Below are 14,851 nucleotides of genomic sequence, written 5' to 3' on the forward strand. Positions count from 1 at the left end.
ACTTTCCTGCATGCTGAATTTAGCAATGAAATAAGTATTATATCTGTTAGTCAACAGGGTCTCCAGAGAAGGCCGGGTCTGTCAACCTCCATGGTTGAGACAACCCAATACTGTTAGCAGGGTATTACTCAGAAGAGTCTTGATCTGATCTGAACTACAGTTTCCAAGGACTTCTACAGTACAAAGCAGAGTTCTGGTCAAGGCTCATCTGTTGCCCTGTTTCTGTATAGTCTTAGCACAAAGGTCTGTGATAAGGGATATAAGATGGAGCCATAACACAAATAACGAACTACATTTGCATGGCAAGGTATTAATCCCACTCATTTTCTCACACAAACTCTGGCGCTTTTGAAACAGCTAGAAGAAAACGGATTCCTGAGTTTGTCATAACTCCGTGTCAGTTTTTATTGTCATGCAATGGGGAAGAAAAGGCACTCACCTCCTTCCTTGCTGACTCCCAAACACCCTTTCAGTTCCTGAAGCGAGATCGACTTGTCCTTGTTGAGATCACAGTAGTCAGTGAAACGTCGGGCACATTTCTTGGGCTTGGCTTTCTTCTTTACATAACGTTTGAAAGGCTTTAGCTCCCGCTTGTTGATATCATCACTGCTGTTGTTGTCCAGTTGGTTGAAATACCAGTGTACCACTCGCTCCTCTAGTGTGTGGCTGGGGTCTGGCTCAGAGAACCTGGAACAGAGGAAGCACAGGCCCCCGAAAAATGGGTGCTCTCACCAACACTGTCAAGCATACGCTGAGGAGCAAGAGCTGCTCATCAAATCAGGCAAGTGTTATGCCATATTTAAAGAAGGCAAAAAACACAGGTCTTCCAACCTCCTCCTTTTAGCTGAACTCTATTGAGGGAGATAAACTTTTTCTGAAAATGTCCTTTAGCATTAACAAGTGGTGCCAAGAGAATCTTGGACTCTGATACCCTCAGTAGCTCTGGTTCTCCTCACACCAGTTGCTGAAACTCTGTCTAATCCTGGAACAATCCCCTTTAGAGGGTAAGAAGCAATATCCTTGGTCCTTCTGACCCTTGGGTTCCCATTCACTCATGGCAGGAGAGCCATGAGTGTCAGCTGTCATGATAGTTTTTGTGACAGCAACATCTAGACTTCAGAAAGGGAACAAATTAATTTAATGCAAGAGACATTCGTTATTTGGAAATGTCCTTGGCAAGATACAACATCTCCCTGTGTCTGTACTCCTGTGCTGTATTTTCAGCCTTTTTAATGCTTTTCACGTGGCTGATTTACACATAAGAGTTCCACAGCAGACAAACACCACAAATCATTAAAAGCAACACTACAGATTTGGCAACTTCAGTTTGCTTCACTTCTTACTCGTTGTGATATTACAAGCTTGATGCTGTTTGACTCATTTTATTTCTATGGAAAACAACAATATCAGAGAGGAAGAGAAGAAAAAGAGGAGGAAGAGCAACAGCTATAGATGCACAAATAGAGAATGCTGACTTTCAACATCAAGCCATCACTGAACAGGCACCGTTATGTCATACCATTTAAGCAGTGCCTAGTGCTCTGCAGCAGCAGTAGGAAAGGGGTTTTTCCTCAGTGATAATGAGAACCAGGGAAGAAACTCTTTCTAAGCTAGCCTGTCTTTTCTCCATATGATGAGCATGCCAACAGAGAAAGCTGAAAAGATGCTGAAATGAGGCTTGAGACTTAAGCCTTTTTGCTTCCAAGAATAAAGCATTTCAGTGCATGGAAATTAGTGGATAGGTAGTCAGACATGGTACACTGGCACTGGTTGCTCTGACTTGTTCCAGGAGACATACCCAGCTGCTGCCTAAATTCCTTCCCCAGGAAGGAAAGAGGAACAGTTTCATGCTGCAGGCAGCCAGATTCTCTGTGTGAATTTGGAGTATTCTAGCTGATGGGGAAATGCAAACCCCAGCACCTTATAAAATGTACTCTAAGACTGTCACCAACCTTGTTTCAGAAACTAGTAGGATCTATATTTAAATGGTCACTAAAAAATTCTTTGTTGGTAACTAGAAGGGAGAAAATTCTTTTCACTTTCTGGTATGACCAGTTTTGCCTTTAAAACACAGCTACAGAGCCTGAAAAGTAACCCCTCCACCCTATCACCATGGTAAATTAAATCATTAGTGATGAGGAATCTATAACATGCAGAAAGCAAGAATTGGCACTTAGATGGAGAACAGAGATCCTCATTAACTTTCTCTGATAGCTTTTACAAATTACCTTAGAATATAGAAAGATGGCCCCTATCCAGAGATCCATGAATCCTTACAACATGTAAACACTCACAGAAGAGAGAGGCAAATAAGCTGCACAACAATTTTCCCAAGGTTTTCCTTGAAACTATCTCTATCATTTAATCCTTAGCTGAGAGGCAGGCTGGCATTCAGTCACAGAAGCTGGTCAGTGAACAGCGGAATAAACACTGTGCAGGAGAAAGAACAGGTTAGGAATAAGTCTGGGATTTTTTTTTTTCCTAGCCAAAAGACCAGGCAAGCCCATAGATTCACCTGTGGACAAGCAGAAATTACAAAAATCTCCCCAGGAAGTTAAGGGAGTGCCCGGATTTTCAAAACTGTGTACGTTGACCAGGATGACAGGAGAGAACAGAAACACATCCTGTGTCTGGTTTTTATGACATTTATTAACATAACTATTGGCCTCTCTCCCTTTTGGAAAAGAGCTGGCTATCATTTGAAGACTAGCATGTTTTCAAAAGCCTCAAGGAAGTTCTGTATTGCCAGAAGCAATATTCTGCTTTTGCTGAGATAGAAGAATAAAACATGAGCTTTTACATGTAAGATTCCCCTTGTCCACACCTTGGCTTGTGCTTTGTTTCCTGAAAGCCCACAACTGGAGAAGCAGAAATGGAAAAAGTAGCAGAGCATCTTAGAACCAACATCAGAAAGACAACAGATAGGAACACAAGCTTCTTACTATCTGCTGAAGAGACACTCCTTTTCATGAGGAACACCAAGAAAGAGCTCTTATGAGTTACCAAGAGAAGAAACATAGCTCTCTTCAGCACTTCCATACAGAAAATCAGGGAAATCTACAAGTTAATACAAATACATTGACTCATGAGGTGATGATAAATCGATCTTTGCCATTACAAACATGCTGAGAGCTCATGCTGAAAACTGCAGCATGCTAATACAACTAAAGGGAATTAGTTTAACAGCTGTGACTTTAGGAGGAAGGAAGATACAGCCATTTCTGAGTTTATACCACTTCCTGTAAGCTGCCTTAGCAGGACTGGAATTCCTAAGATGTTTGCTTGCTCTCTCTGATTATCATCCAGAATCCTGGCACAGGAAGCATCCACATCATCTCAGTTCAGCCATACCTCCCTGGCTCATGAAATCATATGATACACTAATGAAGGCTGAGGTTACCATACTTTGACTTTGACAACTGCTCGTGCAAGGCACTTAGGCAACACCATGAAACATGAATTCATGCAACTTTGTAGCACTGCTAGGCCACCTAGCTTTGATAATATGCATGACACCAACCATACGTGCCAGGTCAGCTGAAATAAATCTGGGGCTCTAATTGCCCTGCAAGCACAGACTTGGCAAGAGTATTCCAAGGGAATTTCCTTCTATTTGCTCCCCCCCCCCTTACTGTTGCAAGAGAAATCAATCAGCTCTCAGATGCAAACTTCATCTGTTGGGCTGCCTCTCTACTCATTCAGACCATAAAGGAATCATAAACACCAAGACAGAACAAAGCTGCCTTGTACATTCTCAATTTCCAACATCTCTTGCTTTAACACCAGTCACACTAAAATCCACTGAATTCCAGTACCTCACTTCAGTGCTGTAGCAGCTTTGTAAGACCTAGTAAAGGCAGACATTACCAAAATATAGATGGTCTTCTCAGGTTGACTGCATTACAGCTGTACTTACTTTTTTTCCTAATTGTTCCTCTTTAGCACTCTGTGGCAAAACAATCAACCCCAAAGAATGAGTACTAGGGTAGCAAGGAGCTCTGTGCAAGCTGCTTTTCCAAATGTAACCTTCTGGACTGCTTTTGTACACAATCCAGCAGGTTTAGCTCAATTAGCAGCATAAGCCCACCAACATTCCAACAGTGAGGAGAAGCATGGTCTGTCAGTAACAGCCTAGGACAGCAAAACTGCTTTCTCAGTTGTCTTACAAATTTATTAGCATCAAGTAGATAGTTGTCTCTAAGTAGGCTTTTGCTCCTCCTTGTGTATATTGTGCTAAGAGCTCTGTCATAGCAGAAGAATACTTAGTTCTTAGGTGGTTTATGCTTGGAGGTAGGTGAGTTAAGGTACTGTGACTTTTAACAACACTATCTTCCAGCTGAGGCACACTTCAACAGAATATTTCACATCATCTAGTGTAATTGGGATACAGACAGAACGCGCAGAGGCTGTGAAAAAACATTGATATAACACTTTTGTAAGCTGTGCTGAATTCTGAATGAGAGAGAAGACTGCTAAAATATCAAATAGGCAGCTTGAATATGCACTTTGCATGCCATCTGTAAAGCTTTCCAGTCCTGGAGGCTCCTTGCAAGAAAGGAGGAGTTAACTAGCAGGAAGGACCAGGGAAGAAGGGGAGATAAATACGGTGTGCAATCACATTATCCTCCATAGAACTGTGCTGTCAAAGGGTAGTATGACCACCTAAATTTTACCACATAAATTGAAGTCCATTCCTGCCAAAGGTGATCCTTTGCTCCCTGAACACTTGCAGCCCCACTGCATCCCACTGCACAGGCTGCATGGACCCACAGTACTGTTGCAGTGACAAAAAAATCCTAATACAAACTACTGCTTTGACAGAAAGCAAGGTTGCAATCTCTGAAGTACCCACCAGATGATCACCTGTTTGAAGACTTTTAGAAAATCTATTCTTCTGTAACACAAACCTTGTGTAGCAACATTAGCAGCTGAGGCAGAAGGAGGGAAGGGCAGTAAGACCAGCCTAACATCACTTAGATGGACTGCAGAGACTACAGACCACAGGATTTCATCATTCCAGGATAAAAGAACAAAGGACAAGAAGCTGCTAGCACATGCAACAGTGTTAAAAAAAAAAAAAAAAATCAAGTCCAGCTTTCATTCCTAACATACAAGGCACATTTGTGGTCAGGATGTTTACAGGAGTTTAAGTTGTAAGTTTCTATGACTTGACAATATTTTGCAAGATGGAAAGTGACTGACCCTGCCAGTCAACGCCCATGACTGCATTGATGATGTCCACCAAAGTGCCAGCAGGGAGCAGTGGAAAGCAACAAGTTTAACAAATTGAGGTAAAATCCATAATTGTTCTTTCTCTGCTTCCACTTCTTACTCCCCTTTTGTTGTTCTTTGCAGTTGTCTGTTCTAAAGTTAAAGGTTGTAATGGTGGAACACTGTTTGAATCAAAGAGTATTACTCTAATGGAATTGCAAAAGGATCCTGTATTTGTTTTCCTATTCTCCCTTTCCTGTAGTCAAAGAATCAAGAAGCCAACAAAAAACTAAGCTGTGTTCAGACTAAACAAAAGGGTACTAGGCAGTCCAATTTCATTAGGGGAAATGCATAATTCCTCTACAGTTAAAACTTCAGTTATCTCCCTATTACAGTTTCTGCCTCTCCTCTGGTTAAGCTGTACATGAAACATTATTCTCAACTTTTCTGAAGACTGTGGGATAAATAATTTAGAAAGTTAGAAAATAACCTCCCTTCACTCATCATTGACAGCTCAAAGACCCTCCTCTTACATGAGCTCTCCTGTATCTTTAATTAGGCTAGAATTTCAATAAGAGGACAAAGAGAATTTGGTATCCAATTGAAACACAACATGAATTGAGCATTAACTTCTCTGTGCTGTTTGAAAGTGTTAATCTTTATTAAAACATGGATTGACTTCAAAATGCCCTGGAGATGTGCTGAGCTGTGCTTGCCTGCTTCAAACTGCTGAACTACAGCATAAAAGGGAACCTCACAGGCATTTTCTGAAGTATGTTTTGGGGCTATTACATGGAGAACAAGTGGCAACTTTAAATGAAGGGACATAGCTGCTGTGTTACATAATAAGGGTGGCTGTTGTAAGCTGCCCTTTTACCCTAAATTCCACTGGGCAGTAATATTTTTGCTGATAATGTATCAAGCCATAGTGCACACATTTTGGCAACTAAAACTCATTTCTGAATCAGCAGGGACCAAAAAGAGTTTCTCAGATCAGGGAAACCCAAGCTGGGATTCCCTTTGATCTAATTTAGTTTAGGCCCTGTGTAATATGAATATATCAGAATTAGAAAATAGACTAAAATGTACTAAAGCAAAGTATAAATTTTTTAAGTGCTGCTCCTATTATATGCTATTTACATGTGAACAATTTCAACAATGTTTCTTTTCAATACGGATACCAAACACTGGCTAATAAACCAATTTCCTACAAGTGCTCCCTTAATTACTTTGAAAGCATACAGTAACAAGATGTGCCTTGGAATTATTACATAAACTTAAAATCAAGAATGAATTTTACCAGAGATTTTCTGTTTCAAAACTCTAAATGAAGTCTACGTGGCTATTATGCTGTAATATAAACCCGGGCCACGAGGAAGGGAAGTTCTCATCTCATTTACATTATTGTAAAGCAAGAGTAACTCAATTAAAGTCAATAGCTTTGAACTTTCTTAAACAAGACAAGACCTATAAGGGATTACAAGGTTGTTTTAAGCATGCCCAGTTAGAAAAAAAAAGTCTTATCAGGTTTTATTTACATGGCCTGCAGGAATCCAAGTGGTACTGCCTCACTTTGCTGCTACTAGATTGTTTTTGGGTGCAATTTAGCACAGCTCTATGTAGTATTTTAAAAGCAGATCTCTAATTTCTCCTCATGCTCTGCCCTCACTCCCTCCCCACCATCCCTGCAAAAAATAAAAAAGCTAATATTAATTGCAAAGCCACAGACAGCTTTACATTATAAATAGGTAAAGTCTTGAAGACAGCAAACACAGGAAGTTTTTACTCACATATCCAGATCCAGACTGAAGGCAGTAGGGTAATCTAATCTGATTTCCTGTATATCATACTCATAAAATGTGAATCAAATTATTCTTAGGACCATAACTCGGGTTTGACTAAAGCAAGTCTTTCTGAAACACAACAGGCCTAAGATGAAAGCCTTAGAGAGAGGGAATTAGTCACCTCCCTCATGACTTCATTCTGCCTTAGATTTGCCCTCACTTTAAAGAAATTTTGATCACGAGTTTGTTTATATTCAGTTAATCATGTTCTTCCCTGATAGATTAAAGGGCCTGCAGAGTCTTTGTCCCTGTGGAGATACTCAGATTATACAAAATCTTTCAAACTTTTTTTTTGTTTCTCTTAATATCCTGAGGAAGGCTGAGCTCCTTAAGACTCTCACTGTTAAGCTTTTTCAGTCCTTGACACTTTGGAAAGGCTGTTCTCTGCATTTGGTCCTATATTTTAACACTGATGCATAAAGATGCATATTGTATGTTTGTATCATCTTCCTGCTGCCATGTAGAAACAGGAATACTCCCCCAGCTACCCTAAAACTCGTACATGCGGCTTCTCTGATTAAAATACGTAGGCCCAGTTGACATGGGGGTACAGCTTGCTGTTTGCCTGGTCTGCTCCCTGTATCAAGCATAAGGTTTGCTGCTGATATGTTAAAAATTTACCTTGGATAATTAGATGCACTTGTTCAAAACCTAAAAAAGGCCCAGGAGTATAAAAATCTGAGATCTATTAAGGAGCAGAAAGAGGGAAGCTACAGAGGGAACCAGTGCATGTTTAAATACAGAACCTGTTCTGCCATCATTATGGCAAAGATGGAGAAGAGACTGCAAAAGTGAAGCTTGCCTCACGAATAAGGAAAATTACATTAAGACATTAAAACTGACATGACTGATATTAAGAAAAATCAGATAGTCACATCTTTAGCTTTTCTTTTCAACAAGAACTGGTCAGTAAACATGGGCCAGGGAGATACAGGATAAGCATTGTCATAAATACAGTATTTGGCTCGTTGTTAAGGCTGGAAATTAATTAAACATACAATTAACACAATAGGTAAAATATCCCTTCAGCTTGGAAAAGAGCTTTCATTTCCAGTGCCAAAGTCAAGTTAGGTCACCTAGACAATTTCAGATATACATAGAATCATAGAATTGTTAAGGTTGGAAAAGACCTCCAAGATAATCAAGTCCAACCATCAACCTAGCATCACCACCATGTTCACCACGAAACCACGTCTTTGAGTTCCATATCCACATGGTTTTTGAACACTTCCGGGGATGGTGACTCCACCACTTCCCTGGGCAGCCTGTTCCAATGCTTTGCAACCATTTCTGTGAAAAAGTTCTTCCTAATATCTAATCTAAACCTCCCCTGACACAACTTGAGGCCGTTTCCTCTCATCTCGTCACTTGTTACTTGGGAGGAGAGACCAACCCACACCTCCCTACAACCTCCTGTAAGGTAGTTACACGGAGAAATAAGGTCTCCCCTCAGCCTCCTTTTTTCCAGGCTAAACACTGTCAGCTCCCTCAGCTGCCTCTCATATGACTTACTCTCCAGACCCTTCACCAGCTTCATTACCTTTCTCTAGACACACTCCAGAATCTCAATGTCTTTCTCATAGAGAAGGGCCCAAAACTGAACACGGTACTCAAGGTGCAGCCTCACCAGTGCCAAGTACAGGAAGACAATCACTTTCCTGGTCCTGCTGGCCACAGTATTGCTGATACAAGCCAGGATGCCATTGACCTTCTTGGCCACCTGGGCACACTGCTGGCTCACGTTCAGCTGGCTGTCAACCAGCACCCACAGGTCCTTTTCCTCGGGGCAGCTTTCTAGTCACTCTTTCCCAAGCCTGTAGCACCGCATGGAGTTGTTGTGACCAAAGTGTGGGATGTGGCACTTCACCTTACTGCACCTCACGTAACTGGCCTCAGCCCATTGATCCAGCTTGTCCACATACCTCTACAGAGCCTTCCTACTCTCCCACTCAGCATGGTGTTATCTGTTGACCTGCTGAGGGAGGACTCAATTCCCTTATCCAGGCTGTTGATGAAAATATTAAATAGGGTTTAATTTTTTAATTAATTTTTATCCAATACTGAGCCCTGAGGAACACCACTTGTCACTGGCCACCAGCCACTCTCTGGGCCTGGCCATCCGACCAGTTTTTATCCAGCAAGAGTACACCAGAAGCCAATTCCTGAAGTGAGGACTCAGGATATTCCTTCCCTTGGGACCCTTGGAAAGCACAACTCACTGCAGAAAGGCAGCTTCCCAACTCTGCAAAGCCATATGAAATGAAATATGTACCAATTAAATTTTTATACAAGTACAAAAAAAAATCCTTGAAATTACCTTTAAAAAAGAAATGGTCCCATCATGGCATGTTGGGTTGGAAAAGCTTGACATGTGTACATGCTTAGCTTAGCTGATGCGCACGGAAAGTTACATCAGAGCAGTTATCTGAATTTAATCATGGTGGTGGGCATGCACAGTATTTGGGTGGTGGCAGTCTTTTACCTTACCAAGGATAACCTGCTCGAAGATTTAATTTTCCCTCACAACTGGGCTGCTGACATTGGAGTGGAAAATAAATCAATGTGATAACTATGTGAAGACCTGGGCAGCGAAAAATTCCACCAGAAAGGCCTCTATTGAAAGCTGAGAATTACACAAAGCTTAAGGAACATTAGGAATCAAGCCTGCTGGTTTATAGAAGTACAGAAGGGGCATACATCTCTGGTCTCTACAACACTGGTTTATATTAAGCTTTATTTTAAGAGTAATGATTTACATTAGCTGTGTTTCAGTCCCAGTGCCAAAGATGCCAAATAAATATCATATACTCTCCAGGGCTTTCCACCACCCTTCCCCACTGCATTTTAACCATGCAAATTAGACAGAATTGACATTGGAATGCTTAAGTCTGGGAGAGAACGATGGATTTCCCATCCTTGGGGCATTTTTCATCCTGTTTATATGAATACAGACATGCCAGGCATATACTGCTCATTAGACGGGTTACAGAATTTTCAGCATGCAGGCACTCAGTCACTGGCCTGATTTGTAAGGTCCAAAGGCAAAGTTAAACCCATATGAGTTCACAAGCAGTTCTTCATGAAGCCAAGGGACAAAGAGGTACCACCCAGCACCTTGAATAGTTCAAGATGGCACTGATTCCTTTTCCATTATGAAAGAGGAAAGCAGGGGATCAACATTACTCTCAACACGTTGGAGCAATACCCACAGAAGTAACATATGCACAGAGGCACCTCTATCTCTAGACTCCTATGAACATAAGCACATTAGTCATTGTGGCATCCCTGAATGCTACACTAATACTGACTCCTTTTATAGTCAGGCGAATCCAGAACCATAGAAGCCTTGCCTAGCCAATGTAGCACTTCTTAAATCCATCACAGTTCATTCTCAGTGGCCTGTCCCAATACAGCACTGAAGCTGTTGAGCTGAGAGGATCTGCTGTTATCAAGCAGGAGGGGGAGACACAGCCTCAGCTTTCCATCAGGTTCCCAAAAACAGAGTTGTGCCTATCTCTTTCAACAGGCCTGACCTGTTGCTCCTTCCAAAAGGCGTGGACAGGCAGCTGGTCAGAGGGGAGGGCCATAAAAACCAGCTCCTCTCCTCATCGGCGGCTGGCTGCAGCCTCACAGCAAAACCACAGCACTGGCACTGCCAAGAATTCAGTTCACATTCTTCAATCTCTGTGGTAGCCACTAGGCCACACGGTCTCCTTCAATGCATTTGCATTTTATTAGGTTTTTTCATGCACCAAGGGACAAAAGAACAAGCCACTTCCTCCCACTGAGCTCTCATTTCACACTTCAAATGGTCTCTACTAACCTTTATGGTGAAGCAGCTGCCAGGGAGGAGGGGCGGGAGAAGGCAGGCAGCGCTAAGATGACCGGACAAAGCAGTTTCTGAAGATGCAGCCTCAGATCCTCTCCCAGCAACCCAGAGGAACCCAAATCAGTCAGAGCAACACCTTACCCTCTTGTCCCCACCTCAGGGACACTCAGACCTCTGCAACCACCTGAGTGGCGTTCAACCAGAGTGCTTTCTGGACTCACCTCCCACCCCCAGTAGGTGCTGCTGAGTTAATAGCCTGTACCATGTCTGTTGTCAGAGCATCAAGTAAGCTGGTAATAAATTCAACTTTCTTCCCTTCTGGGCAGCCTGCAAAAAGAAAAGAGGAGGTTTAATGCAAGAGCACACAGGCTTGGTTTCCTACCCCAATTCAGCAAGGATCAGCCAGAACCTCCTTTGTTTTTAAGACGGCAGCCATCAACACAGTCCCTAAGGAGAGGCAGAAGAAACCCTCAGTGGGATTCTCTGCGTGGCAATTTGTCCTGCAGCTTTTGTCCAGGCACATGCAGGGTCATCGACAATATCTGGCAGGAAGACTGTGTGGTTAGCTTTATGGTCTCATCCAGTTCTCTACCAGCAAAACCGCAGGGCTTTGCTGGAGGCACCTGACAGACAGGAGTTCCCATGGTGACACTTGCAGAGAAGTTTACAAAACAACTCATTACCTCCTGGGTCATCTTGCAATGCAAACATGGTTGTTCTGAGGTCCTAACTGACATGTTAAAAGTCTGATAAGAGTACTTTAAACATACATGCTTAAAGCATCACAGAGCACAAAGCAAGGTCTGCCGCTTGCACTCTCCTCTTCAGGCACAGAGAGCACTGCCTACCAGCACCTACCACAATAATTCAGTTCTTTGCATGATCACATTCATAGGAAATATGTTAATCTGAGTCAATATGTGGCAGTCACCCCCAGTCACTGCTGGCTTAAGCAGGATAAAACAGGTTGAAGATGAGCTTGGTAACCATTTCCATTACTTAGTGAGGAGGCCACCTAGTTCCCCATCATCATAACCACAGACTGACAGAGCCTCCTATCCTAAACAGCACCAGTCTGTTATGATGAAACTCTCCATCTCCTTACCTTTAAAAGGCAATCTGTGCTGTTTCCTTGCATTCTTAAAGCATGCTTCACTTATTACCACATGAATACTGTAACAATTGCTCTAGCCTACCACAGAACAAGCATGCTTAATTTCAACCCACCACCTTCGAAACTATTGCCCAAACCCCATCACCCTCCCATCCTATTGTTTTCTCTTGATGTGATAGAGAAGCTATCACTACATCCCTCACCTCTTTCCCCAAACCACCATGCACTACCACAATTACTCAGCTGATTAAGGCAGCAGACATCAGAAAACAGCCTCCCACAGCAACATATAGCAGTGTCAACACTTTCTGCTTTTCTCGAACAAGACAGAAGCACATGTACCCCAAAGAGAGCACCAGAAACTTACTGTCATCCCTTGACAGCTGAAAGCAGCTTGCAAACTGATCTGACAAAACTCTCTCCTTTGCAGTGTTACAGGCTCTGTTCTCTGCAATAGCTAACCAACAGTTCTTTGCCTGTCTCCGTATGACGTACATTACACACACGCACACCCCTCAGCACTTGTTTGGCACATGGTCCAGAAAATGTCAGCATTGAATGGGTAAGCTTCTATTGCAGCCAGAGTAGACCACTCACTTAAAGGAGCTTTTTGTTGAGGTAATGAAAAGGATGAAAAACTGCTTGCTAGAAGTCATTTCCCTGGGGTCACAGCATCTCACAGTCTGCAGGAATTAGCAGCTTGCCATTTGCTATGTACAAGCAACATTTTCCTTCCTTCTTTCTTTTTTTCTTCTGGCCATAGTCATGACAGTTTCTGAAGAGGGTATGTGTACATGTGCAAGGATCTGAACTTATGTCTCCTTCACCTTGGCCTTCTGCAGGGTCTCTCCACACAGGTCAAGGAGCACACTGCCTGCAGCACTGACTCTTAAGAATGGTCAAACCTCCAGAAGAGGCATAAAGTAAGGGGTCCCCTGACAGAACTGAGTGCAAATGGAACAATCAATCTCAAATTAAAGCAGGGCTTTTTCTTAAAATTCAGTTCTGCTAAGAAATAAGAGCAGAAAAAAACAAAAAGAAACATTCTCACCCCCCGCACTTCTGAATTTTTGCATAGAAGAGCAGTTAATCAAACAAACCTCAAGACTGCATTAAAAAGATCATGCAGTACAGCATCTCTCAGGCAGACAAATCAGCATTAGATCCTCCATCTCCTCATCTCTCCATAGATGGGTATTTTCAGTGACAGGAATCACCACAGAATCACAGCATGTGGTTAGGGTTGCAAGGGACCTCAAAGATCATCTAGTTCCAACCCCCTTGCCATGGACAGGGATGCCATTTACCAGATCAGGACCCCATCCAATCTGGCCTTGAACACTTCCAGGGCTGGAACATCTAAAACTTCTCTGGGCAACAATCATGCCAACCAGTGCAGCCAAATGCAGAACTTAAAGTTTACTCGGGCACAGAAAAGTGGCTTGAACTGAGAGGGCAACTCTCCTGCAGTCTGTTATTGGGACCAGACCACTAAGCTACAGAGCATCCTGTGTCTTCTTCTGCATCAAGCAGTTCCTGTCCCCTTGTCTGGCTTCAGTGGAGAAGGGAAAGGAGAAGGGAAATTAAACCATTCTGTCTGAGATCAGCAATAGAGTCTCAAAGAAAAAGCCCATAAGCAAAGGATTTTCACAGAGGAGCTCTGGAGAGGCAGGGGTGAAGTGCAAGGACAGGCAGTAAAGCAATGGGAGAAGGGGATGGGGAAATCAAGGAAGTAAGGTTATTCTATTTTAGTGTGATTTCCTAAGGAAATGAGCCTTAATGCAATCATTTAGTGGGTTTCCCTCCACCTATCATCCAACTTGAACCAACTGGTCAATTTCCTTTGAATGTGAGAAAAAGGCAGATAGAAATTTCTACACGACTTGTGAAAATGAGGAGCTGCACAGGAGAGAGCCCTGTTGAGGGCAGAGTTGCTAAGCATAAAGCTCTGGGGTCTGAGGTCAGGAGTCAGCAGGAAGAGAATTAGAAGACACAGAAGGCAGATCTGGTACAAATCTCATTTCCTTTGTGAGCATGCTCAGGAACAACTCGTTTTATGCTAGCCATAGAGAGGACCAGCAGAAAGTAAAGCAGATCCAGAGCTAACAGCTCTTTCTGCAGTTATTGGTCTCCACTACTCCCTCATGGTGGAGAGGGACCCACTGTAGCTTCTGTTTTCAAGCAGTCCCCACCCAGGAGAGCAATGGTTGACTCAATGTCAGTGAAGACCCCCTCACTCTGCTCCTTAGAAAGGCAGTAGGAAGGAAAAACCAAAACACAGGCAGGTGGGATACCATTTTTAAGAACCACACAGGCAGCTATGCCCAAAAAATGTTCCTAGTAGAAAAAAGGTGGGCAAGCAGTAAATTACGGCTTGTCAGGGAAAAGCAGAATAGAAGACAAGCAGCACTGGGAAATAAAGTGCAACCCAGGTAGAAAACAAGGGATAAAGTCCAGCTAAGCGAGAAGCCATCATTAGCTAAGGGATTTTAGTACACCAGGAATGCTGTCCTGCCGGGTCCATGCAGTGTCAGGGAACAAAGTCAGTCAACTAACAATTGCCAACTGTGTCCTCTTTCATAACTCAAGGGGCACCAAGCTGCTGAAAAGCCCTACTGAATGGAAAGGGTCCTGTTCTGGTCAGAATTTGAAGAACATTCAATGTTGAGCCCATTCTCCCCCCAGGGTATTTTTTGGCATCCAGGTTTCTTTCCTGAAAATTCTGATTCCAGATATGTTTTCAAAGGGCAGACAGGCAATAAACAGGCCCCTCAGGACACTCCCAGCCTTTTCCAGCTCACTGCTGAAACTGGAGATAATCCAAAATAACACAGAACAACCCCCACGGTAAAG

General features: G+C 42.8%; 1 protein-coding gene across 9 annotated transcripts in view; it reads right to left on the reverse strand.

Annotated features, from left to right (window-relative positions):
* SMOC1 (SPARC related modular calcium binding 1) overlaps positions 1-14,851 on the reverse strand; it is a 134,912-nt gene that overhangs the window by 11,809 nt on the left and 108,252 nt on the right. For all 9 annotated transcript variants that reach the window (XM_032691788.1, XM_032691785.1, XM_032691784.1 and 6 more), the window contains 2 exons: positions 11,106-11,211; positions 440-687 (listed from right to left, as the gene is read on the reverse strand). In XM_032691788.1, the coding sequence (XP_032547679.1) occupies positions 440-687; positions 11,106-11,211 (354 nt within the window). The remainder of the gene's footprint in view (positions 1-439; positions 688-11,105; positions 11,212-14,851) is intronic.

Source organism: Chiroxiphia lanceolata, chromosome 6 (assembly GCF_009829145.1).
Source record: "Chiroxiphia lanceolata isolate bChiLan1 chromosome 6, bChiLan1.pri, whole genome shotgun sequence".
In the NCBI taxonomy this organism is placed as follows: domain Eukaryota; kingdom Metazoa; phylum Chordata; class Aves; order Passeriformes; family Pipridae; genus Chiroxiphia; species Chiroxiphia lanceolata.